The 26,593-nt window shown below is 39.3% G+C and overlaps 1 protein-coding gene across 1 annotated transcript in view; it reads left to right on the top strand.

Annotated features, from left to right (window-relative positions):
* Positions 1-26,593, top strand: part of Slc9a9 (solute carrier family 9 member A9) — a 631,054-nt gene that overhangs the window by 153,157 nt on the left and 451,304 nt on the right. Inside the window, exon 5 of the mRNA XM_004663627.3 lies at positions 13,935-14,050. Coding sequence (XP_004663684.1) covers positions 13,935-14,050 — 116 coding nt within the window. The remainder of the gene's footprint in view (positions 1-13,934; positions 14,051-26,593) is intronic.

The following is a 26,593-nucleotide window of genomic DNA, read 5'->3' as shown; positions in this document are numbered from 1 at the left end:
AGATATTTATACAGGAAGTAGACAAGGCTCATAGGTCACCATACCAAAGATGAGTGGGAATTTGCATTGTCTGCCATTTTCTGGTCATATGTCTATATGCCACGCAGATGACTTCTGCATCTTCTTCTCTAGTGAAACAAAGGGAAAAAGCATTGACACCAGTGAGCAGCAGGGTCCCCTAGCTCTGTGACAGATGAGCACCCTGCACGTGCACCAGGATTCAGAGGCCCCTTGGGCTCGTGGGGCAGACCAAGCTCTGTAAGCGGACTTCATCAAAGCAGGCCCTCCCCCTCTCAGCAGACGGAGACAGATAGCAGTGGTTCCTGGATTACCAAAGGTTAAGCTTCATTTGGACACGAGGTTTCGTACTATGTCAAGAAGAAAGTTCCTTTAGCAGGAACCTGTGTATAGTGCAGGAAAACAATGAGAAGTCAGGTAGCCCAGGCATCGCTGGAGCTCTGTGAGCAATCTCCTTAGTGGATGCATCCTTCAGGTTCACCAAGTACTCCTAGAGGCCCCTCAAGCCTTTCCTAAGTCTTCAAGTAAAAGACAGCTGCTGCTTCTCTGTAAACTGGGCCTGTGCCTCTCACTGGATGTAGCACTTTCTAACATGATCTCTGTTTGTTGACATAGGGGAATTCTCTCTCCATGAGAGTAGAAATCATAGGATAAGCTCACTTTTGCACTTTTTGTTGTTGTTTTTTTTGCTTTTGAGGTAGGGTCTCCCTCTAGCTCAGGCTGACCTGGAATTCACTATGTCATCTCAGGGTAGCCTCAAACTCATGGTGATTCTCCTCTGCCTTCCAAGTGCTGGGATTAAAGGCATGTGCCACCACACCCAGATTGCATTTCTCTCTGTATATATATTTTTTTGGCAACTACTATACTCACAGACACCAAGCCATGGTATTTCCCTCACCTCCCCCACTTTCCCTTTCATAATTCTGCTCTCCATAATATCTCCTCCTTCGCTCCATTAGACTCTCTTTTAATTTGATGTCATCATCTTTTTGTCCTATTATGTGGGGCTTGTGTAGATATTGCAAAGCACTGTGAGGTCTTGGATATCAAGGCCACCTTCTGTCTGGAAAGTTGTATGTAAGGAGTGGTACCCTTTTTTTGGCTCTTATATTTTTTCTGTTACCTCTTCCTCAATGGACTCTGAGACTTGGAGGGTGTGAGATGCTTCAGTGTTGGACACTCCTCTGTCCCTTCCTCTCAGCACTATGCTGCCTTTTGGGTCATCCCAGTGGTCATCACCATCTGAAAAGAGAAGCTTCTCTAACCAGAAGTGAGAGTAGCATTCATATATGAATATGAACATTAAGTGTAGTGCTTTCAGGGCAATTTGGTGAGATGGTATATGCATTTATCCAGACAAAAGCAGGCTTTGTACCCCTAAGGCTCATGACCTCCCCTGTCATAGGCTTTGATTAGGTTTTCATGACCAGGCATGTATTCCCTCCCATATAGTGGGCCTTCAGTCCAGTTACAGAGCAGTTGGTTTCCCCCAGAGCAGCCATGCTGCTATTGCACTCGTTCAGTCATTTGGCCTATCTGGCAAAATTTGAGGCCTCCAGTGTCCACTGTTTTCACTGCTGATGACTTCTGTCTCCCATAAGGCTGCATACAGTGAAGCTTTTTCCAGCTTTTAGTTGGCTGGGCTACCGGGAGAAAGTTTTCTGCTCAGCACCAGCTTGATTTCTTAGTGACTTTGCCTTTCAGGCACGTGAAGTTTTCAGAAATAGGGTCTTACCATCTCTTTCTCACAGGAAACCAAGGGCCTTGGCAATAGCCTTTAATGTTTTGGAGGCAACTGGGACCTTCCTGGACAACAACTCCCTGGAAGGTATCACATCCCAGGCACTGAAAATTTTCTAGTAACAAGCTATGGCTTCTGGATGTGCCATTATTCAAGAAGAAGGGGTTGACCACTCCCCGACCCTTCCTTTATACAATCTCTTCCCTGACTTCACTTAGGCCTATACCCACCCTATAATCTGTTGTTCTACTTATATATGTACAATACCACCTCCTTAAGTCCTTCCCTCTCCTCCCTCCATTATAGCCTTTTTCTAGCTTATGGGTCTCTGCTACTGATTTTGGGTTCTAGCTCACACAGCTACACATTTATAGCTAGGATCCACATATGAGAGACAATATGCAATGTTTGGCTTTCTGGGCCTGGGTTACCTCATTTAGTATAATCCTTTCCAGATCCATCTATTTCCATGCAAATTTTATAATTTCATTTTTCTTTACCACTGAATGGAACTCCATTGTGTAAATATGCCACATCTTTATTATCCATTCATCTGTGGATGGACATCTAGGCTGGTTCCATTTCCTAGCTATTGTGAATAAAGCAACAATAAACATGGTGTGCAAGTATCTCTAAGAGGTAGTGAAAAGAGTCATTAGGATATATGCCTAGGAGTGCTATAGCTGGATTATATGGTAAATTTATTTTGAACTGTCTCAAGAATCTCCACAGTGATTTCCACAATGGCTGTACCAGATTACTTTCCCACCAATAGTGTATAAGGGTTTGCCTTTACCACATCCTCACCTTCTTTATCTTTCCTCACTAATGTTGGCTTGAAGTCTATCCTGTCAGATATTAGGATAGCAACCCCTGCTTGTTTCCTAGGCCTATTTGCTAGAAGTACCATTTTCCATCCATGTACCCTAAGGCGGCATCTACCTTTTATTGAGATATGAGTTTCCTGGAGGTTACAAATGGCAGGATCCTGCCTTTTAATCCAGTTTTCAAGCCTGTGTCTTTTGGTTGATGTATTGAGGTTACTGATATTAAGAATTATTATTGAAAATTATGCATTTATTCTTGCCATCCTTCTTATTTTGTAGTGTTTCCTGTTTTCCCTTTACTCATTTTGTTGTTGTTGTTTGTTTGCTTGTTTTTCTGAGGTAGGGTCTCGCTCTAGCCCATGCTGACCTAGAATTCACTCTGGACTCTCAGGGTGGCCTTGAACTCATGGCAGTCCTCCTACCTCTGCCTCACAAGTGCTTTGATTAAAGGCGTGCACCCCCATACCTGGCTACTCGTTTGTTTTAACTATTATTTTAGTGTGGTTTATTTTTTCCTATTTCCTCCTGTGTGTGTGTTTGCTTTCTCTTTGGCATTAAGAATTCCTTTAAGTATTTTCTGTGGAGCTGGTTTAGTTGTAATAAATTTCTTTAGCCTGTTTTTGATGTGGAATATCCTTATTTCTCCCTCTATTTGGGAAGATAGTTTTACAGGATAAAGAAATCTTGGTTGACAGTTGTTGTCTTTCAGAATTTGGAGTACATCATTCTAAGCCCTTCTGGCCTTTAAAGTTTGTGTTGAGTAATCCAGTTTTTCTGATGGGCTTGCCTTTGTAGGTGACTTGCTTTCTCTTTCTAATTGCTTTCAATATATTTTCTTTGGTTTGTGTGTTTAGTAGTTTAATTATAACATGGTGAGGAGAGGTTCTTTCAAGGTTTTGTCTGCTTGGTGTTCTAAAAACTTCTTGAGTCTGCATTGGCATATTTTTGCCCATTTGGGGAAATTTTTTTTTCTATGATTTTGTTGAAAACACCTACTAAGCCTCTGGATTCTTCTTCTATTTTGCCATGAATTCTTATGTTTTGGTCTTTTCACAGTGTCCTGGATATCTTGAAATTCCCATTCATACCTTGCTATTAGCTTGTCTTTGTTGGACTGTATTAGGTCTGCCACCTGGTCTTCTAGTTTAGATATTCTGTTCTCTCCTTCATCTAGTCTACTGGTGAGACGTTCCACAGCGTTTTTTATTTCACACTGTATTCTTCAGGACTAGGATTTTAGCCTGGGTTTTCTTCAGTATTTCTTTTTTTTTTTTTTTTTGTTTGATTTTGTTATTGTTTATTCTAAGATTTTGCTTTGAAATGTAGCAGAACTATAGCAAATCTGCAAGAATAGGATAATGAAAGAACTGAGGATATAGCTCAATAGTAGGATACTTGTCTAGCATGTACAAGACCCTGGGTTCAATCACCAGCATAGAGAAAAAGAGAAATAAATATCTATTTGCCCTTCATCTATAATTCTATTCTTTAAATTTTTTTTGTTTATTTTATTTATTTGAGAGTGACAGACAAAGAGAAAAAGAGGCAGGTAGCGAGAAAGAGAGAGAGAATGGGCACATCGGAGCCTCCAGCCACTGCAAACGAACTCCAGACGTGTGCGTCCCCTTGTGCATCTGGCTAACGTGGGTCCTGGGGAATCGAGCCTCAAACTGGGGTCCTTAGGTTTCACAGGCAAGCGCTTAACTGCTAAGCCATCTCTCCAGCCCCTATAATTCTGTTCTTAACAACTCACCACATTTGCTCTGTTTCTCTGTTTAAAGATACAAATACATTTTTAATTGGCTTTTTTTTTTTTTCAATCTACTGAGTGTTTACTGCAGGAATACTTTAGTCTTTCATCACATATCTCCTAAGAACAAGACCTGTATAATCATGATACAAGTAAATTTAACATTATTAAATGTATACATTACCCACTATGTAATCCATATTCCACTTGTAAAAAATTTCCCAATAACATTATCAATGCTTTTGCTTTGTCTTGTAATGACCTCCTTATTTCACTAAACTGGTTTCCTGTGTTCTCTTTCAGAAGTTTGTTTTCTTCTTTAATTCCTTTGTTTTCTTCTTTGATTTCTTGGAGGATACAATCTTTTTTTTTTTTTTAATCTTTGTCAGGTATTTTATCTAAAACAGTCTCATTGGTAAGCATTTCTGAGGGATTTATAATTTTGGGTGAACAGTATTGTCCTGATTCTTTGAGTTTCTTGTATTATAATATAGTGACTTTTGCATCCTGAATTGATTTGATGCTTGGGTTTTCTACTTATTTGTAGTGTTCTTAGATGTGTCAATCCACCTTCATGTACTTTCAGGATCTGAGTTTAAGGTGCCAGGTGTAGCTCTTGTACCCCAGTCCAGCCACAGAAGTAATCCTTGGTGTTGCCTTTGCTTGCTAAGCAAGTATTCTAATAAAGTGGGTGGAACAATTTATTGGCAAATTATAAACTTCAACTGAGCAATATACATATTCAGTAAAAACCAGCACAAAGTATGCAATTGTGGGGAATAAAATAAACAGATAGTCTTATAAAGCCAAAATCCCTAAGGGTGTGTGTTATTCTATACCCTTAATCTTGTCAGCTGGGAGGTACAGATTTCTGTTCTGAATTGGGGTCCAGGTCAGCCTGGATTTGGATCAGACTTTGTCCCCAATAATGACAGAGGCAAAGTCAAAGGCCCTATAAATATTAAAGTATTAAAGACGACAATATTCAACCCCCAAATATAGGTTATTTGAAAATGGTAATGCCAATGAAGAATATAAATATATAACCCATAACCTGCCCTGCCAAGGAAAGAGAGATTAGCTCTTTCAATGCAGGCCTATGTTCCTTTATTTTTTTTTTTATTTTGTCATTGTTGTTGTTTTGTCAGTTGGCCTTAATACCTTATGGGGTGGCTTCCAATCTCACCAATGCTGAGTGCCCGCCTCGGTCCCTCCATGTGCTGTGGAGCTGGAGCTCTGATCAGCTGAGCTGGCTGTACTGCCACCAGGTGCTGAATGCCAGAGGTTCGTGGTCCTGATGGTGAGGAATGGGAGAGTCCAGTCTTCAGGAGTTGCTCACACAGTTCCATCTGTATCCCTTTCAGTAGCTCCTTAGTTATCTTCGGATTTCTTAACTTTGCAAGAAGGCCAGTGAAGTTAAAAATTCCCCTTGTTTGGTCTCCGCTGCTTGTCATATCTGGCAGGGTGGTGCTGGGCGGGTGCGCAGAGGCAACAGTGCCTCACTGGGATTCTGGCCATTTTCCTCCTTTCTGGTGGATTTGGTCTCTCTGGCTTCTCCACTGTGTCTAAGAATAACCTATACTCCTTCACTTTTCAGAAGAAGAATTTATTTTGCTGTGGCTTTGCTTAAATTCCTCTCTAGGCTGGTTTGGCAAGTCTCCTATGTTTTTTAATATTTATTTGAAGCCAGGTATGGTGGCACACACCTATAATCCCAGCACTCGGGAGGCAGAGGTAGGAGGATCACTGTAAATTTGAGGCCAACCTGAGACTACATTGTGAATTCCAGGTCAGCCTGAACTAGAGTGAGACCCTACCTTGAAAAACAACAACAACAAAATTTATTTGAGAGAGAGAGTGAGACAAAGAGATAGATAGAGAGGGAAAAAGAGTGCTCCAAAAACACTAGCCACTGCAAATGAACTCCAGATGTAGGCCTCACCTTGTGCATCTGGCTTGACATGGGTACTGGGGAATTGAACATGGTCCTTTTGCTTCACAGGCAAGCATCTTAACCACTAGTCTATCACTGCAGTCCTCAGTTTTGCATTTCTGATAGGACTTAGCAGAAACTTTTCTTTAACTTTTTTTATTTATTTGAGAGTGACAGAAACAGACAGAAAGAGGGAGAGAGAGGGAGAAAGAGAGAGAATGGATGCACCAGGGCCTCCTGCTATTGCAAAGGAACTCCAGGTGCATGCACCAACTTGTGCATCTGGCTTACATGGGTACTGGGTAATTGAGCCTCGAACGGGAGTCCTTAGGCTTCACAAACAAGCCCTTAACTGCTAAGCCATCTCTCCAACCCCAGAAACTTTTATATTAGTAACTGCTTAACATATGTACATGGGATATGAGAGACAGTGACAAAGGGGAAGAACTTTCCTTCTGACTCTGATAGAAGCCATATAGTCCTACAGATGCACAAGGGCATGTGTAACTCTATTATCCAGTCAGCTTTGCCACGTCATACCACTAATCTTAGGAAAGTGGTGGTGTCATTCATAACTCTTCCCTAGGAGATCTGAGCATCTTCACTGATCCTCTTTTTTCTGTTTTTAAATTATTGTTATTATTATTAACAACATATTCCATATGGATACATCATGTGTTGGTACCCTCTTTTCCCTCATCCCTGCACCCATTCTGCTGGTGACTGTCCTTGGTGGGGTTGCAGGTACTATCTATGGGTTGTGGGTTATGTGTTGCAGGACCAGCAGTCAGTTATTTTAAGGGGAGGAAATGCCTCTGGACATGATGTCTCAACCTATGGTTCTTATAATCTTTCTGCCCCCTTTTCCGCAAAATTCCTTGAGCCTCAGTGGGTGAGTTTTAAGTCTACTTCAGTGATGAGTTCTTAGGAGTCTCTGGATCTCTGATTTGGTAGGTGTTGAGTGTCCTCAGTGTCTGTCTCTTTCAACCTGGTGCTGATTATTGGTTCACCATGGAAGCAGCACTCATGCTCATCTCACCTATTGCTCTGTGCTTGCAGCTGTGAGTTGGCTGAAATGCAAGGGGTAGTTGATCTCCTCAGTCTCACTACCTTATGAAACTGTAGAACAGATACTCCAACAGAGACTGAAGTCAGCATAGTTTAAATGGGATAAGCATTATTAATTTTGGGGAGAATTTGATGTATGTAACCCCTCTTTTAGCTAAAGATTAGTGCAAGCTTGACACTGGAGGACATAATCTTTGTCTCCATAAGATTCTGAGCTGGTTGTCAATTCCAGATATTGGTTCCTTTACACTGAGTAGATCTCTTAGCCAAGCAAAAAGCTATTGGTTACCCAAGGCTGTGTGCACTATTGCACTTGTTTGAACATCCTGTTAGGGTGTTTGCATCTGAGTAGCTTACCTCTGTTTACTCAGATTGTTGTTGGCAACTTTCCCTCAGTGGCTCATGTAGTGCTTTCCAGCACTAGGTGGGCTATCAGGGGACTGGCTCCCTTGTGGATTCCAGCCAGGTCTCTCTATGCTCTGTGTCAGCAGCATATGGTGTCTTCAGCAATAGGGTCTTACCTTTTGCCTCAGGCAGGTAATCAAGTGCTTTGACAGAAACCTGTCTTATTTCAGGGACCTCGTAGGTCTCTGATCAACAGCTCATTGAATCCTCACTCTTTGAAAGTGACTCAAGACTCAGCCCAGTTCTCCTCTCTTTGGAGAAAGATTTGCTTCCCCTCATAGCCAAATATCTATGCTGCTTGTCTCAGGTTACTCAAATTCCATGGTCTCCTTAACCCTTTGTAATCTCACTTGAATATGCAACCTCTTAATGACCTTCTTGGCAGTGTTCAACTCATTTATAACCTTCTGGAAAAATTTTCCTCCCTTGACTTTTATGACATCTGGACATTTCTGCTCATGTCTCTGTCAACAGAATCTTGGCATCTCTGTTGGCTCATCCTCCCTACATTTCTTGAAGTGACAGCGTTCCCAAGGCTTCAGTCACAGGCCTTCCACTATGTGTTCTCTTTGGACTTTTATTCATACTCAAGGTCACACCTCACAAGTGTTCATTCCCAGCCCTGTATCCCAAGCAAACCTTCCACTTAGTGCTGTACCTGGACTCCAGCGGTCTGTCTCACTACCTCAGATTCGGTATTTCTAAAATCAAACTTGTGACCAAATCAATAAAATATACTGTCCCTCCAAAGTTTCCCTGCATATGGGGGTGTGCACACATGCTGTCTTTATTTCTCTCTATAGCACATAGTCATGACGTGAATAAAATGGTTAATTACAAATGACCTATTAAATATTACATTTCTAGTACTCTCCTTGAGAGCAAGAATAATATCTATTGGTAATTATTTTTTGAATGAAGAAATTTAATGTTCAAATTAATGGATTCATGAATGAATGAAATTGGCTAAACGATGCTCTCAATCCCATGCTACATAATATGAAGGATTTCTGAGTGCTCCAGTGGGGTATTACCATTGAATGTATGCCCCAGTGAGAAGGAAGTATGAGACTAAAACTGTATGTAATGTAACACATGAACAAATATATAAGGAAAGTACTTATCCAATAGAAGCTATTTAGATCCGGAATTTAGAACCACAAGACCACATCACAACTTTCATCCCTAGGGCCAATGGGCCTCCGGGTTTCCCACTGGTGAGTGAGCCCTATAAAGTGTCTCCAAATTGACAACAGTTTCCCTTCTTTAGCCGTAACAGTGCAACTCAACTTCCCTTTTTGGTGACAGAGCTAAAACCTGATGATGGCTACATGTAAAACAGACAAAGGAGAGGTTTTACAATCCTGAGATTAAGATGTTATATTTTGAAATCATTCAAGAAATTGTACTGCTTGGAACCTTTTCTTTTATTTATTTATTTAAGAGAAAGAAAGAGGCAGAGAGACAGAGAGCAAGTGGGGAGGTCGAGAATGGGTGCTCCAGGGTCTCCAGACACTGCAAATGAACTCCAGTTGCATGTGCCACCTTTTGCATCTGGATTATGTGGGTCCTGGGGAATCGAATATGGGTCCTTTGTCTTTGCAGCTAAGTGCCTTAACTTCTCAGCCAACTCTCCAACTCTGGAACTTTTTGTTTTGAATCATTTTCTCAACCTGCCTCAGCTGAGAATCAAGCAGATGAAATTTGAAATCAGCACATGTGTCCTAGACACTTCACAAGAATGTTGAGGATGCCCCCCAGTTCCTCTTTAGCCAATGCCTTCTAGTGGAGCAAGTGACACTTGCGGTCCCGTCCGGTCACTCTGCTCTGTGAGGGCAGGTCATGGTCCCCCACCCTTGTGTCCTCCACAGTGCCAGCTCTCTGCTTTTCAAAGAATGTGCTAAGAGGACACCACACTGAGGGGAAGTCGGTGTTAGTTATCAACAGCTGCGCTTTTGATGAGGCAGTTTCTTGGGTTTGTCACTAACCTTGGGGACCTCTGAAGGACATGCCACTCATGTGCATTGTGAGACTTGGCTGCTAGTGGCTTCAATTGGTAGCCTCCTAGTTGTCATATTCAGAACTATATTGTTGGTTAGTAGCAACAGTGACAACAGTGAACATTTGAAGGAGCAGTAGAAGAAAAATCATTAGTAGCTTATCATGCTCAGCCATAATAATAGTCATTGTTAGATCAGTAATAATATAAATGCCCATAATGAGCTCATACAAAACTAGATTAATTTTTGTTGCTTTTTTATTTTATTTAGTTTTTGGTGTTACTTCAAAGAAGCAACTAGAATCATAATTACTTTAGGTCCAGGAGGCAATCTGAAGTAAATGAGTCATTTACATTTTAAAGAAAATTGTGTGTTTTAGTGAATATATGTCTGCCCACACACATGTACACTTCTTCTAACTTCAAAAGCTATTCAGAAGCACTGAAGAGTTGGTGGTTAAGTGTGCAGGATTGGATGTCCACCCAGACTCAAATCAAGCTCTGACACTGCTCACCCTGCGATAGGTAGAACATTATTTAACCTCTCTGAGCCCTAATTTTCTCATTTGTGAAAGTAATAATTATAATAACTACCTCAAGGATTATGAGGAATAAAGATATAATGACTGTCTATTGTGTCCATGATAGAACTCGCTAATGTCTGTTGTTTGCCTTTACTGTGGCTATTATTTTAAAAGAATTAGAACAATGCAACAAAGCAAAATGGGAAAATGTCCCATTTAATTTCTTTTATGTAACTGCTATTAACATAACATTGGTAATGGATCATGTGCTTTTGGTTTTCGGTTTAAATGACTGCCTGTTTATTTAACTTTCACAAACTTTAAATTTATTATTTATTACTTTTTCTATTAATCAACTTTCTCTATCCAATTCATATGCTTATATATAATTTTAATAGTTGCATATCAGTTAATCGTGTACACTATGATGTGCTCATCATTTTTTGCTACAATAAATAATGGTGATCTGAGACAATGTGTATATGTACTTTCTGGTAGATATTTGATTAATTTGATATAAAGCCATAAGTATTTTTAATACATAAAAATTAGTGTGTTCAGAGATATTTTATTTACTTGCAAGGAGAGTGAGAGAACAAGAGATGGAGAGAATTGGCATGCCAAGGCCTCTAGCCTACTGCAAAGGAACACCAGATGCATACGCCACCTTGTGCATCTGGCTTTACGTGGGTATTGGGAAATCTAACCTGGATTGTTAGGCATTGTGAGCAAGGGTCTTAACTACTAAGCCATCTCTCCAGCTCAAAATTAGTATTTTTAAGATAAGTTGCTGTGTTGGCTTTTATTTTGCTTGCTGCAATAGCATCTGAGAATTTTAGCTTCATTGTAATCTCTCCAAGCCTGAGCTTCTAGTATGTATGTATTTTTATCTTACTCAATTTAATGGCATCTACAAAATATGACACAAGAACATTTTAATTCAAAGCCTCAGGTCCCAGGTCTGTAAAGCTACTTAACAGATGCAAAATTAAGGAATGTAGTCATAGTTCGTAAAGTTCACCTGGTTCTAGAACCTGGTGATGCTCACTATTTGAAGCGCAGCTTCAGTATTTGAAAGAACTTTGTAAAAATGGGCTAATGCAAGAAGAGGCTGAAAGGATATTTCTCTGACAATTTTAGGACCTTCCACAATGGCCCAGAGTCAAACATATTTGCAGATTCCAATTCAATGTAGATGACAGACACAATTTAAAATTTTGATTATTTTTATTTTTTCCCATTTCTTGATTCTTGATGACACATCCTGAACTCTCTACAAACAGCCTGACAAAAAGTAGGAGTTCAATAATAAATATCTCTTGAACAAGTAGGCAAGCTGAAAAATGCTTTCTTGGACTGGTTGGCACATTACACGCATGTAATCATCATGCCCAACCTGCCTACCATATGTCAGGATGATCTAACAAGAATGAGGCAACTTCACAACTCCCTTTCTCTATTCTACAGACATGGAGTTTACAGATACATAATACCTTCAGTCTGTTTGGGGTTCATTCCATGATGGACAAAGCCATGTTGGGTCTATTTCCAACCACCTGTGGATGGGCTCAATAGTCAAATTAGACAGTGGTGTTATTTCCAAGTTCTTAGGATTACTCCATGATGCCCCTCTGGAATATGGACAACAACTACCTCCTGGAAGGGCTGAGAGTGTATTACATGAGATGACACATCCTAGAAATCACAACGCCATTCTCATAAGTAGACCCATGTGGTCGTGAAGAACCTCTGCCCTGGAACCAGGCGGTCTTCGCTCCTTTCTGGGCTTTATACCTTACTTCACCATGTTAAATGGGTTACCTTATTACACTGTTCAGTTTTCTCAAGCATAAAATGCAAATACTAGCACCAACCTCATGGGATCAGTGTATAGATTAACCAAATTAGAGCACTGAAGGAGTGGAAAGTGTAAACAGAAGCTCCCTGCTGCTTCTGTCACTGGAGCGGTACTCAGCACCTCACTGAGAGCTTGCTGTGCCTGACACCAGCTTCTGAGGGCCACTACTGATGCCTTACCTGATAACAAGACTGAGGCTTAGAACATTTTAGTGATACTCTAAAAACATACACCTCGTGATATGGTAGAGACTTTATTTAAATATAGGTATGTCTTAAACAATCTCTTGTAGAGGTATTTCTCCTTATAGAATTTGAAATATTTACATTCTCTTTGAAAATATGAGTTCTGATATCTGACATAGCCTATTAGCCATACTCACAACTTCAGACCATTTCTTAAAAACTAATGGCAAAGAGCTGGGTGTGGTGGCTTGCACATATGATCCAAGCACGAGAGAAACTGGTGTATGAAGATTGCCAAGAAGTTTGAAGCCATCCTGGATTACAAAGTGAGTTCTAGTTCAGCCTGGGATAGTGAGTCTCAGCCTCAAAAAAAAAAAAAAAAAAATACAAAAATAAAAACAATGGGCTGGGAAATGGCTTGGAAGTTAAAGGCATTTGCTTGCAAAGTCTAATGGTCCAGGGTTCGATTACCCAGTGTCAAAGTACAACCAGATGCACAAAATGGTACATGCATCTGGAGTTAGTTTTCAATGGCAGGATGTCCTGCTGCGCCCATTTTACTCTCTCTCATAAACAATTATTCAAAAGAAAACAAAAATTAAAATTAAAAAAACTAACTGTATGACCATGTGAGTATTTCAATATCTGTCTATAGGTTTCCATGGACTATTATTGGCCTGAGATTTTCTCTTTTATTTTATCTCCTTCAGTTTTTGTGAAACCAATCAATTAATTAAATCAATGTAATTTTAAAACTATCCATAGCATGAAAATTATGATCCAAATAGAGAAGTTCATAAAAGAATATCTTTCCTTGTAAAACCCAAACATACAAACTTCTGAGTATTTGTTCTTGACACTATTGCAGAAGCATAGGCTTCCACCAAACAGCTTCTCTGCCCAGAGTGAATCTGTCCTGACACCAGGAGCAAGGGAGACTCATCTACTGTACAGACTATACCCTGCACACGGCCAGTGTCCTGACCATAGCGATAGGCTTGAAATTGGAGCCCTGTTCAGATACCCCCAGCAGACAAAACAAAATTACCGAAAATCAATCAGTTTTTTAAAGGTCGGGTCTCATTCTAGCCCAGGCTGACCTGGAACTCTGTAGGTCTGGTGGTCTTGCGCTCACAGCATTCCTCCTACCTCTGTCTCCCAAGAGCTGAGATAAAAGGCATATGCTAACATGACCAGCCCCAAATTTTTTTTCAGAGGATTTGTTTATATTATGGTGCTGGGGAATGAACCCAGGCCTTCAGGCATGCTATGTAAGCACTCTACCACTGAGCTGCCATCACAGCTTTCCCAGTTTTGAAGTCTACACTGCTACTGTATTTGCAGGCATGATTTGCTGTGCCACCTTAGGCAAATTATCTTTCTGTCTTTGAAATTTATTTTGTTTTCATTGAAATGTACTATAAAATATTCTGTTACCTTTTGCTGCGTGGATGATGATAGTGTGGGTCATAGGTGGGAGATGGTGGTGGACATGAGCTAGCAGGATGTTGGTGACTTGGGAATGACACGCATTCAAGAAGCTTGTCAGAATGCTTGTTGTGACAGAAGGCTTTACACAGGATTTGGCTTGAAGATTAAAGTTCTTGCTTTTTTCTCTTACAGGTTAATTATGTATGGCTTTGTGAAGGCCATGGTGAGTGCTGACCAGCTGAAAAATGGAGACTTTCATTTCACTGACTGTTTATTTTTTGGTTCACTGATGTCTGCTACAGACCCAGGTAATTGCTCAAATAATACATCTCTTTCTTTTAAGAGTCAAACGTTTAAATTGAATATTTCTCCACAGGCTATCATCCAGTCTCCTCATAATAATTCTTTATTCCTCATCACAGGTAGATGGCACATCAGCTAGCACCATAAGTAAAAAGGCAAGAAAAAAATAAGAAAAGAAATAGGCCAGCCTTGGAGAGCTCTCAAGAAGTTGGCTGGGCAGCAATCTCAGTGGTGGTGATGACTCCTAAGTCATCACTAATTCTCTAGACTTAGAGTCCATTTTGAGTTGTAGTCCTTAATTCTCTTCTTTCATCATATTGTCTTTCAAAAATGATCTGTTGAATGTAATCATTTAAGATATTTTTGAAAATTGTGTACTGTAGAGCTTTTAAGCATACCGTAAATAGGGAGCACAGGAAATCCCATCACCAAGAACCCTTCAGCAGCTGTGACTCGTGGCCAACCTTTACTTCCGGTCCCCCCCCACCTCTCCTTCTCATGATGGCTTCATTATATCAAAGCAAATCGTTGGCAGCATGTTTGATATGTTAAATATTTCTAAAAATGACTGTCCCCATTATTAAACCTAAATCTATTCCCAATCATGATTTAATCATCATTATTATAACAGCAAAATTCAAGTCACTATTTACACATCCTCAATTGTCTTGTTATTGTCTTTATTAGTTTGTGCAGTAGTTTATATGCATCAGGGTCCAAACAAATGCTACACATCATGATTCGTTAGTGTGACTGTTTTTTCTTTCCATTTTTAAGCTCCTCAATGTTAAATATGCCATTTATTTGTTGATTTACAGAAGTGATTTGTCTTGTGGATGAATTGAGCACAGCTCCTTTAAATGTTCCTGTGTGCCCAATATTTCCTATAAGCTGATGGTTAAAGATAGAAGCTTAATCAGATTTGGGTGCATTATTTTTCAGTCAGCATTATTTTAAAGGTGATGCTCAGAGCCTTCTCTTGTGTCTTCAGGATGCAAGGCATAACTAGTGAATCACTGTCAGCCTCTGCCATCACACTAGGGATTTGTTACTCCATCAGAGGGCATGGGGTACATTTGTCCGTGAAAAAGATTAGTCAAAAATACTCACTATAGGGGACCATGGATGTCAGAAGGGTTAGAAACCACTTATGTTCATATTTATTAAATGGTACTCTCCTTACAACAACAAAAAGAATCAAACAAGGTAGATAATTGATCTTTTACCAATTTTCCAAATATTGTGTTACTTCTCTGGGATCCTTCACATGTTACCAACAAGACAGGATTTTAGAAATGCATCCTTATGAGCACATGGAAAACAGGGTCTCACTCTTGCCCAGGCTAGCTTTGAACTCACAGCAATGCTCCAACATTAGCCTGCCAAGTCTTAGGAGTAAAGATGTGTACCATCTCATCTAACATATGCTTATCACTCTTGTTTTTCCTTTTTTCTCTGTTTTTGATGCAAGCCCGCTAGACTACCTTGTGTGTGTGTGTGTGTGTGTGTGTGTGTGTGTGTGAGAGAGAGAGAGAGAGAGAGAGAGAGAGAGAGAGAGAACTGGTGCACCAGGGCCTCAACCACTGAAATCTAACTCCAGACATGTGCACCCCCTTGTACACATGTGTGATCTAGTACACTTGTGCAACTGTGTGTCTGGCTTACATGGAACCTGGAGAGTCAAAGATGGGTCCTTAGGCTTCACAGACAAGTGCCTTAACCACTAAGCAATCTCTCTATCCCTCATCACTTTTTTGATGATTTTAAGTAAGGGGAACTTCCCCAAGCTCCCTTGCATCCTGTTGCCATGACCTCAGTTGTCTTTGATAAACTTCCTGCATTTGGGTAGATGTTCCAACCTCTACTCTTACACCCTGACCTGAAATCAGCTGCTTTTCCAAGGAACCTTGAATCTTCCAAATGGAAATTTATTTAGAGACCAGAGTCTAGCTATTAAGGACCTTCTTTGCTGCTGGACAGCTCACTGATTCTAGACCTTTCTGTGTTGAAAAGTTATACCACAAATTTCTTTTAATATTTTCAACTCAAATTTAGGATTGTAGAATTTGTACTTAACTTCATTGAATTTTAATTTGCATTTTTCTTCTGCCTGCTTTTCTTCATCCTACTGCATTAATATCTTTTCACTTACTTAAAGTATATATTCTCAAAATTATCATACATTATTGCTAAAAATACAATAACTGAAAATGGCTTAAGATTTTGTTATGAATATTTTTAACTTTTAAGTATACCCCACTTGGGATGTACAGTTAAAAATACTCCATTTTAAAATCTCTTGAAATTTAAGTGTGGTTAAGCCATGGTTCATCTTGTTCAGTATGTTTTTTCAAAAAATTTAAAAGTATCTGTAGGATTCTCAGAGGAAAACCAGAGAACAAAATAAAAGAAACCTAACTCTTATCCCTGTCTTTTCTGTGCTAACTTTCCAGCCATTTTGTTGGGTTGTTAAGCCAAACATAAAAAGACACAAACATAAACATACCCTAATGCATACTACCATTTGCACAACCCCTCATCTTAGTGTTATTTTAGTAACAAGTTTTCAAAGATTACTGAATGTCAACATCTAGAGATCTTTTTCATTTTTCTTTGTAGCTACAGGAATTGCCAGTGTTTATTTTGCCTGTCCTCCATGAATGGACATTTCTGGATTTTTCCCTTGTATTTTGCAATTAAAAATGACATTGCAATTAGTAACCCTAAAATGAACAGCTTTACATATTTTGTCAGTGGGTCTTTGAGACACTTCTATAGACACAGATTAAAAGGTAAATGCATCCACAATTTCCCTCAAAGCCATTCACTTCAGTAATTCATGGCCCTTCCTTTCTGTCACAAACATACCAAGGCAAACTTTGAATAATGCTAGTGGTTTGCCCTGTAATCTGATTTAGCACTTTCCTTGTTATGAGTAAAGATGAACATTTGTTTATATATTTAGGACACAAAAGATTTCTTTGTGAAAACCAATTATTTTTTAGATACCGTTTTCTAATAGAGTTGTTGACATTTCCAAACCTTTTGTAACTAGGAAAACTAATCCTTTTTGAGTAATGTAAGTTACAAATATTTTTCAAATTTTGTGAGTTTTATTCTGCTTATAGTCTGTATGGGGGTGAGGGGGACTAATATGTGATAGTGGCCTATTTTCTAGATGAAAATGAAGTGGAAATGCAAGCCAGGGAATAGATGAGAGAACAGAGACATGATATGGTATTGAGGGATAGGCTATCCCACCCCTAGGGTGTGTCAATGCCTGGCCACTCTCTCATTGCCTAGAGATTTTGCTTTGCTCTTGCTGAAGGATAGGAGGTGTCATCACTGGCCCCAGGAAAATCCAGGAGTCTCTTGGTAGCCACTAGAAACAGGGACACAGATGAAACATTTCATCCTTCACTCTTCTCTTAATAGGACTACACTGCCAATCAGAGTTGGTCCATTTCAGGTCACCTGTGTGCATATTTGTGGTTTGCAAAGTATGGAATCCATTGTCTTCTGGTCCCAACACTGAAGGCTGGGTTTGTTGAATTATGTTGAGTGAGTAACTCAGCTGCCTCCAAGCACAGATGAGTCAGGTTCAAGCTTTGCTCCTTCTGTGACTGGTGACAAACCTAAGGTTGTTGACAAGACATAGAAAAACAGATGGAAATGTGAAAAAAATTTAACCTTGTATTATGGTTAGTTATCTGCATTGTGACCAACAACTAAGCCCTTGGAGTCTTTTAAAATACAAAAGGCTCATAACCATAAAGAGATTCCAGGGAACTAAGTTGCCTTCCAAGTGTGATGCGGCCTAGCTGCTCAGCTTTAGGCAGCCGACTTCATGGATTCTTGGAGGTAGAAGATATATGGTAAAGTTCCTTTCAATCCCCTCATTTTACAGATGATGAAACTGACTTTTCATCTGTAAAATGAGAACTTTCAACTTGAGCTCTCATATCCTTTCAGCTCTAACCTTCTGTGATTCTTATTTCTGTGAGATTTATTTAAAAATAAATGTTATTTTTAAAGAAAGTGGAAAACTAACTCAAAGCCCATCAGGGAGATTGCCTCGGCTTCTCCCAGCCAACCAGCAATGTCAGTGCTGGTCTCACAGCAGAAGCCTGCGTCGAGGCACGAGCAAAGTTCCCTCTTCTACTTACCCAGAGCTAATTGTTATATTAAAACATGCTGAACCCACTCTTTGCTAAATTAGTGTAATTTAAGATTTTCAACAACCTTAAAACACCTAGTTAATCTTACCCTACAATTATTCATTTATTGCCTAAATTCTCATGACTCACTAATCTATGAAAGAGAACCTGTGCTCTCCAGGCCTGAAGTTTCTTGGCCTTCTTTAAATTAATTCTTTCCCATCTAGCTCCTTTTTAGCTAGGGGTGATTATCAGCTCATATTTATGTTTCATAGACACATATTTAGACTTTAATTCCTCCTGCATATTTCAGACTCTCTCAAGCTAGTTTTCTGTTTAGCTCTAGTTAGGAGGATTAGACCATAATTTGATTAATTTTATTTCCTGCTTTTCTCACTGGTTAGAGCTAATGTAAAGGTCATCAGCAGCAACAGTGGTGGGGTACCTAGGGACAGAACCCTGACATGGACAGGTGAGGTACATGGCAACGTAAGGGGAGCAAGAGCTCAGGGGGTGAACCAGCTCTTCCTCGGGTATGTCCAGACAAAGGAGGGAGTGGGAAGATGGGGGAAAGAGAGAGAGAAAATAAACAAAATGCAGTAAGCAGATGTCTCAATCTCAGAACTGGGTGCTTTCTGTACTCACTCTCACTCTGCATATGGCCAAGCCTGAAAAGAAGCCTTCTGACCTCCAAACTCTCAATCCCTCATATTGGTGCCTCAGCCCATCTGGTAAATTCAGACCTGCCAAAATCATCATTTTGCTTAGTTAGTCTGAAATGCCCCTTTAAGTGTAGAGAGGAGATAGAGAAATGGGTGTGTAAGGTGCGTGGAAACACATGGGAATCCCACCAAGCCATGTACTGTGATCATACTCAGGCCCCTTTCTGCTCCGTTTGTTCTTATTACTGCTCCAGCCTCACCTTCAGCAAGATCTTTGCTCACATATCACCTTTGAAGCAATATCACCTTTGGCAGTGAAACCCTTTTCTTGCCAATTCCTATTAAAAATGGAACCTTCCTCTCACCAGAGTCACCATCAAACCCCAGCACATCCTTGTCTTACTTAATAGCACTGATCACTGTCAGTCTTTCCTTACACATTCATTCATTCATTCATTCATTCATTTATGTGTGGGAAGGCCTGTCTTTTAAGTTGTATATTTTTAGTTTCTAGAGCAGTAGGTTTTCAATAAATACTTGATAACTGAATTAATATATCCATGGAAGAAACTGACAGAACAAAGATAATGGATCACAGAAAGGAGTCTTTTCAGAAATTTGACTGTGATGCAGCTAAGTGGGTCACTCAGAGATGAGGCTTCTCATAGCCCTGTGTGGAATAATGAAAGGTGAGGATAAAACTCCTTGACTATAGTTCAACTCCCATGGGAGATATTTATGTCCTCTGAAAAACATGATCAACTAAAACAAAAATCTGGCCTCTCTTCCTTTCTAACCATGTAGGCAGCATTTCCTTCTCTGTTTGCAAAGTAGTCCATAGCTTTACTTGCTGACAACACTCAGCCATGGTTGATTGACTTGCAGAAGCTGTTATAATAGTGTAGGGTTTTTTATTTTGGGAGGGGGGTTAAAGTTATTCAAAGTAGTATCTTTCTTTAGGAAAAGGGAGAACTCAGCACATTGCATCATGCAGTAAGCAATCATCCAGAAGACATCAGGAATTCATCCTGGCATTTGGCAAAGTTGATACTTCCTGCAAGATCCCAAGGAAGCCACTCATTCAAGCACATGTGATCTGTGCATTTTCCCACCTCATCAACTTCCCTGTTTAATATTTGGATTAAAATGTCTTCATTTTAAATGATGCAGCTGCTTTGAGATTCAAATACAGCTGCAGTATTTTGAGCTCTAGAAGTATCAGGACAATGTTTAAAAGTAGAAAACCATTCTTACTTCATAGACTTGTCTGGTTTTCTCCTGGAAGAACTAACAGAGTTGTCCTGGACTTGGATTGTGTTGATAGCCTGCTTCAATTTACATGTTAGTATAGCTACTAAAATGTTTCAAGTTATGTATGTGGCCTGCATTATGTTTTTATTGGATAGTGCTAGAATATAGAAATGTAGAAATGGAATGCTATAAACTTAGTACATGATCCTTAATAAACATGCCACAATAGCATAAAACTATTAAGCACACATATAACACTCTGTATAGATCATGACATTTGTTGAAATATGACTGATTGATTTTTTATGTGATTGAGTTAATATGTCTAAAATTTTCCTCCTAAATTCTCTTTTCTCGTCTCATTTTTCTATGTTAATGCATAATAACCCATAACCTAGTTTACACCCATGCTTCAGAGTAAAGCAAAGACAAAAGACAGGAAACCGATATGATTTAAACACTAGGAATGGGTCATCTACATCACCGTAAATACTGCAGCTTCTGACTTGGCAAAAGGCAGAGTCAATAAGCTCCAGCTGGAATGTCTCAACTGTGTTCTTTTCCTCAGAGAATATAAATAACAAGCTCTGAAAGCCTAACAACCTCAGATATGTGTTTTTTAAATGTCCATTACTGTTTTGTTTTATATAGTTCATCACAAATCTAAGAAATCTGACATTTTCATTATGTTAGTGCTTCTGAAAGTGTGTAGTGTCATTTAATATCCCTAAACTGGATAAACTCAGTATCAGAAATAAATATTTATATAAAAGATCCAACCTGCATAGCCAGGTGGGAAAATACCATCCATAACTCTTTTATCAAGTTTAGAGTTTAAAAATCTAGCTGTTGTACATTGTTGCTCCAGTCCTGCAATTAAAAAACACAAAATACATAGTTTATGGGTTTTTTTTTTGTTGTTGTTGTTGTTTTTGATTTTTCGAGGTAGGATCTCACTCTGGCTCAGGCTGACCTGGAATTAACTATGTAGTCTCAGGGTGGCCTCAAACTCACAGGGCTCCTCCCACCTTAGCCTCCCGAGTGCTGCAATTAAAGTACATAGTTTTTTAATATGACTAATTTCTAATTATCAATACCAAATGACATTTAGTGAATAGATCTCAGAAGATACCTACAGATGCTTTGTTTTGCACAGTGCATGGTACATATTTGTTAATAAGACACAACAAGCATTGTACACTGAGTAACAGCATGATGTGGAACAGGGTCATTTTAAGTCTGCACACTATGCGACCCATAGCAACTCCCATTTCTCCAGCTATAAAGTGGAAATAAGGTTTAATTTAAAGTAAATCATAAACACTCAATGAGATGAGCTGTTTGTTATCATTATTCTTATGATGACACAAAGATGGAAATTCTGTGTTACCATTAGCAAAACAAATGTCTGTCCTGCTTTATGTGGGTGGCTGGGAATTGAATCTGAGCTAGCGGGCTTTGCAAAAAAAAAAGGGCCATTAACTATTGAACCATCTCCTTACCTTTAAAGATAGTAATACTTAAATTTAGTCATTTTCGTTTTACCCCTAAGTATTTGGTCATGACTATCTAAAGTCACCTAATGTAATAATTAGCCATTCTCAGACTTGAAAAATTGTCATATTCCATTGCTACCATCAAATACTCATTCAGATTCTCCAATTTTTGAACTTTGTCATTAATTAGATCCCAAAAATGTTTTAGAGATGTGTCACTTCTCTGACTTCTCTTCATCCAAAGCAATACCTCCACATTTCTTTCATACTATTATTAAGGAAATTAAGTCAATTCGAAGAAAGTGCCACATTCTAGACTGCATGCTTTTGTATTGTTCACTCTTTCTCTAGGCTCATATTCCTCACATGAAAGTTGCTTCCCCATTAAACTTTCGTGTCATGGTTTCCTATTGTCTGAATCTATTAGTTTCATTTGGAAAGACAAAATGTCACTTTTCCTTTCAAATTCTACCTTTTCTTCCAAATACTACAAAAACCATAAGTAATCCTGTAGCAAAAATCCTATTATTTTATTTTAAGCCACTCTGTGTATCATCAAAAAGGATACAGTACAGACTTTATCTCAATTATTGCCCAATTAAGGCACACTATAAACAAACTTGTTATAAATATTTTGTTTTAAACTTAACCACAATGCTACCACTAAAACTAGCATTTTACCAGTAGTAATGGTCCTGCAAAGCTGAAATCCACAGAATTCTTGCATATAAATGTGTTCACTAACTTAGTACAAGAGCCTTTTGAGATGTGGTCAAATTAAGGAGTTGAGATATGGAGATTACCCTGGGTTATGCTGACAGGCCTAATCTAACCATCTGAGTTCCAACAAAATAAATAAACTTTCCTAACTGAGAGAGCATAGGAAGATGCAACAATGCAGAGAAGGCACAGAGGGGTACAGTTACTACACTGAAGGTGGACCCAGTGGGTGGCTCCTGCCAGCTAGAATGTCCAAGGAGAGTGATCCCTGGTAGCCTTACATTGTAGTTACCTTCCTGTTACTGGGACAAAACAACTGATTCAAAGCAGCTAAGAGGAGGAGAGGGTTTATTTTGGCTAACAGTTTGGAGGAGAAGGGCAGGGAACAGCATGGCACAAGCAGAGGTTGGACATCACAATGTCACCGCAGCAAGTTGAAAACAGCAGCAGGAGGGTGAGCTGATCTAGCATGGGTAAGCTGGAGTTAATGAACTGCAAGGCCTGGCTCCAGTGACACACCTCCTCCAGCAAGGCCCCACTCCACAAATTGCCACCAGCTGGGGACCCAGCATTCAAAATGCAGGAGTTTATGGGGCACATCTGATTCAAACTACCACTCTTTATATTAGTTGCTTTACTCATTGCTATAAGAAAATAACTGACAAAAACAACTTAAGGGGGCTGGAGAAATGGCTTAACAGTTAAAGGCATTTGCCAGCAAAGCCAAAGGACCAAGGTTCAATTCCTTAGTACCTACACAAAGCCAGATGCACAAGGTGACACATGCACCTGGAGTTAGTTTGCAGTGGCTAGAGGCCCTGTCAATCCATTTGATCTCTCTCTATATGCCTCTTTCTCTCTCCCTCACTCTCTCAAGTAAATAACTAAAATACTAAAAATAAAATAAATAGCTAAATAAAAATAAAATATTTTAAAAAGCAATTTAAGGAAGGAAATGTTTGTTTTGGCTCTTTGTTTAAGGGATACATCCTGTGGTGGTAAATAAGGCATGGTAGCAGGATATGAGGCAGATGATTACCCTGTGTCCACTGTCAGGAAACAGAAAGAACAGAACATGAGGCCAGGCTGTAAAACATCAAGGCCCACCTCCAGGGACTTACTTCACCCATCAAGGCTGTCATAAAGTCCCACAACTTTCCCAAACAGTGCCACTACCTGGAGACCAAGTGTTCAAATACAGGAGGAGCCTATAGAGGTTCAAATCAAAAGACTCAGCAGAGAATGCAGCCCTACCTTAACGTTATCCCAATGAGATGTTGGGCTTCTACCAATGGAACTACAAAATACTTGGTTTAGGACACTGAATTTTGAATTTATTACTGTAGCAATAGAATATTAATGCAATTCTTAAATGCCATTAAATATGTAATTAGGTTAAAATTTCCCAAATTGCCTTATAAAACTTTTTATAGCTGTTTCTTTTGATCAAGATTTCAGGCAAGGTGCACACATTGCTTTTAGAAATGATTTAACAAGAATAAAATGGTAGGGTATTTCTATAAAAAAAAAAGACTTCAAGGATCATTTAATTTAATACTTTGCAAAGAGCAAACTATGGTTTAGGTGTGAATAACTTGGCTCTGGGAAATCATTAAAAAGCCTAACCTTATGAGATGGAAGTAATAGCCCGTGTTTATAACTCCCAGCACTGGAGAGGCAGGAGGAGGAGGATCTAGGATTCCAGGCCAGCCTGGGCTACATAGTGAAATCATGTCTTTAAAAACATTGTGATATTTGTATTTATTTATTTATTTTAAAGCAGAGAGAGATACAGATAAGAGAGACATAGAGAATGGGTGCACCAGGGCTTCCAGCTGCTACAAACTCTAGATGCATATGCCAGTTTGTGCATCTGGGTTTATGCGGGTACTGGGGTATTGAACTTGGATCCTTTTTGTGATATTTGTGATGATCATTCTTCAGTATCTACTTGAGCGAATTTAGAACCACTGTGGGAACACACCTGTGAGTATGTCTATGAAGGTGCTCCCAGTAGGTTAACTGAGCAGAGAAGCCTAAGCTGTATGTGGGTGGCACCATCACATGGGCTGGAGTTCCAGACTGAATGAAAAAGAAAGTGAGCTAAGCAGCAGCCCATGTCTCTGCTTCCTGACTGCAGATGCACCGTGACCACTGCCTCACGTGCTGGCGGCCTTGCCTTCCCCATAATGACAGGCTGTACTCTGTGAGCCAAAATAAACCCTTTCTCCATTGTTACTTTTGTCAAGTATTTTGTCACAGCAACAAGAAAAGTAACTACCACAGTATTGCAGGCAGCGTGAAAAGTTCCCGAGGGACAGCAGTGAATTCTGGGAAACTGGCAACTTCAGCTTGCCTCCTTTACTCTTTGTTACTGTAATTAATTAATTTTGCTGAAGTGAAGAGCTGTGGTTCATATGTGCTCTTGAGTTCTGGTGAAGTCTTGAGCTCTATATTGTTGCTGCAGAAAAAAAAAAAAAAATTAAGCCACATCTACTGTGAATAACATGAGCATCTAAACACCGTCCAGAGGAATGAGAATGCTGTCAATCCTTAAACACAGGTTTGGTTGTGGAAATCTGTGTAGCTTTACAGGAAGAGGACAACAGGTGACGGGGCTCCTTTTGAGTGAACTTGATCTCCTAAATCCATGGGATGTTGTAGCCTCCTCTGGGTGTCTGTATCTACACCACTGGCCCATCTTCTGTCATCACAGATCTGCTATTATGAGGGGGTCCAACAATGTCAAGTCCTAATAAGCCAAGAAAGATGAAAAAAGAGGAAGATAATTCCAAATAAGCAGGACACACACCCAGGAAAATATTGATGGATATGTCCAAGAGATATAACATATGAAAACCAGTACTGTCAAGATGAGAAAAGTGTAAAAAAATAAGTAATAACTAAATAAAGCATTGCTATCTGAACTAATAAAAAGGCAGATTAAATGCATCTGAACCCACCCAGTTTCAGAGAGGATTGAAGAGAGATCCTAAAGTATATATCCAGGCAATATTCCAAAACTTGCAAAGAAGAGTAAACCAGAGAAATCAGTCAAGTAGAAACAAAAAAGAAATGAGAGCTATTGCAATTCTCATTTACAACATCTACTATTGTAAAATAAAATGTGGAGAAATATACTTCCTAAATATATGTTTACAAATCCAGAAGACCAGAAAGAAAATGATTAAAATGCAATTACACTGAGTACCCTCAATAAAACTCTTTGAAAGCTAGATATAATAGAGAAATAAAAGGTAATATATTAAATAATAAAGTTAATTAACATGATATGTGGAATATCTAACATATCTTTACTTTTCTAGTGAAATGATACCTCTTGTATATTAACAGAATTTTCAAAAATTGACTATTTTATCACCATGGAAACATCAATAGAAGTAAGAAGTGTAAATATGTTTACTAACAACCTTCTCTTACCATACTCCTTACAAAGTAAATAAGAAGACCATAGAAATATTTTATCAAATTTAAAAGAAATGAAGGGGGGATCATTTAATGTCTAGGGGACAAAGCAAAGGAGAAGTTTGGAGCTATATCTAAGAAATTTAATAAAGACAAATCAGAGGAAATTTTATAGTATTAAATATATATCTTGTGGGGGATTGACAGATAGCTCAGAGGATAAAGCTTGACGTGCAAGAAGAAGGGCTTGCATTCAATGTCTAGAATCCATGTAAAATGCAGGGTATAGTGACACACACTTGTAGTCCCAGCTCTGGAGAAACAGGCAGAAACAGGAGGATTCCTGAGTCTCACTGGTCAACTAGTCTAGCCAAACTCATGAGCTCTAGGCCAGTGAGAAACTCTGTCTCAAAAAGAAACTGACAGCGTTCCTAAGGAATGTGCCATGCACGGTTATCTTCTGCCTGCCTCGTGCACACACATGCATATGCACACGCACCATCATACACACACGACCACACACACGAGCCCAAATACACACAAACACACACACACCTCAGGATCGTAGAAAATCAGATAGGCAAATATATTGAATATTACCTGCAACCCCACTGAGGAGGGTCCCCAACAGAATGGAGGCAGGGATGAAATAAAAGATACCAACACATGACATATCCGTATAAAATATGTTGTTACTACTACTAATAATAATAAAGAAATAAAATAAAATGGAAAATAAACAATAACAGAAAACAAAAGACAAATACATCCAAGACTGATTTTCTGAAAATCATGAGAGCAAATAAAATATGAGCTTCACTAAAAGAGGGGCCACC

The sequence above is a fragment of the Jaculus jaculus genome, chromosome 17 (assembly GCF_020740685.1).
Source record: "Jaculus jaculus isolate mJacJac1 chromosome 17, mJacJac1.mat.Y.cur, whole genome shotgun sequence".
Lineage (NCBI taxonomy): Eukaryota > Metazoa > Chordata > Mammalia > Rodentia > Dipodidae > Jaculus > Jaculus jaculus.
The sequence above is the reverse complement of the archived record's forward strand: the minus strand, read 5'-3'. Positions and strand labels throughout refer to the sequence as shown.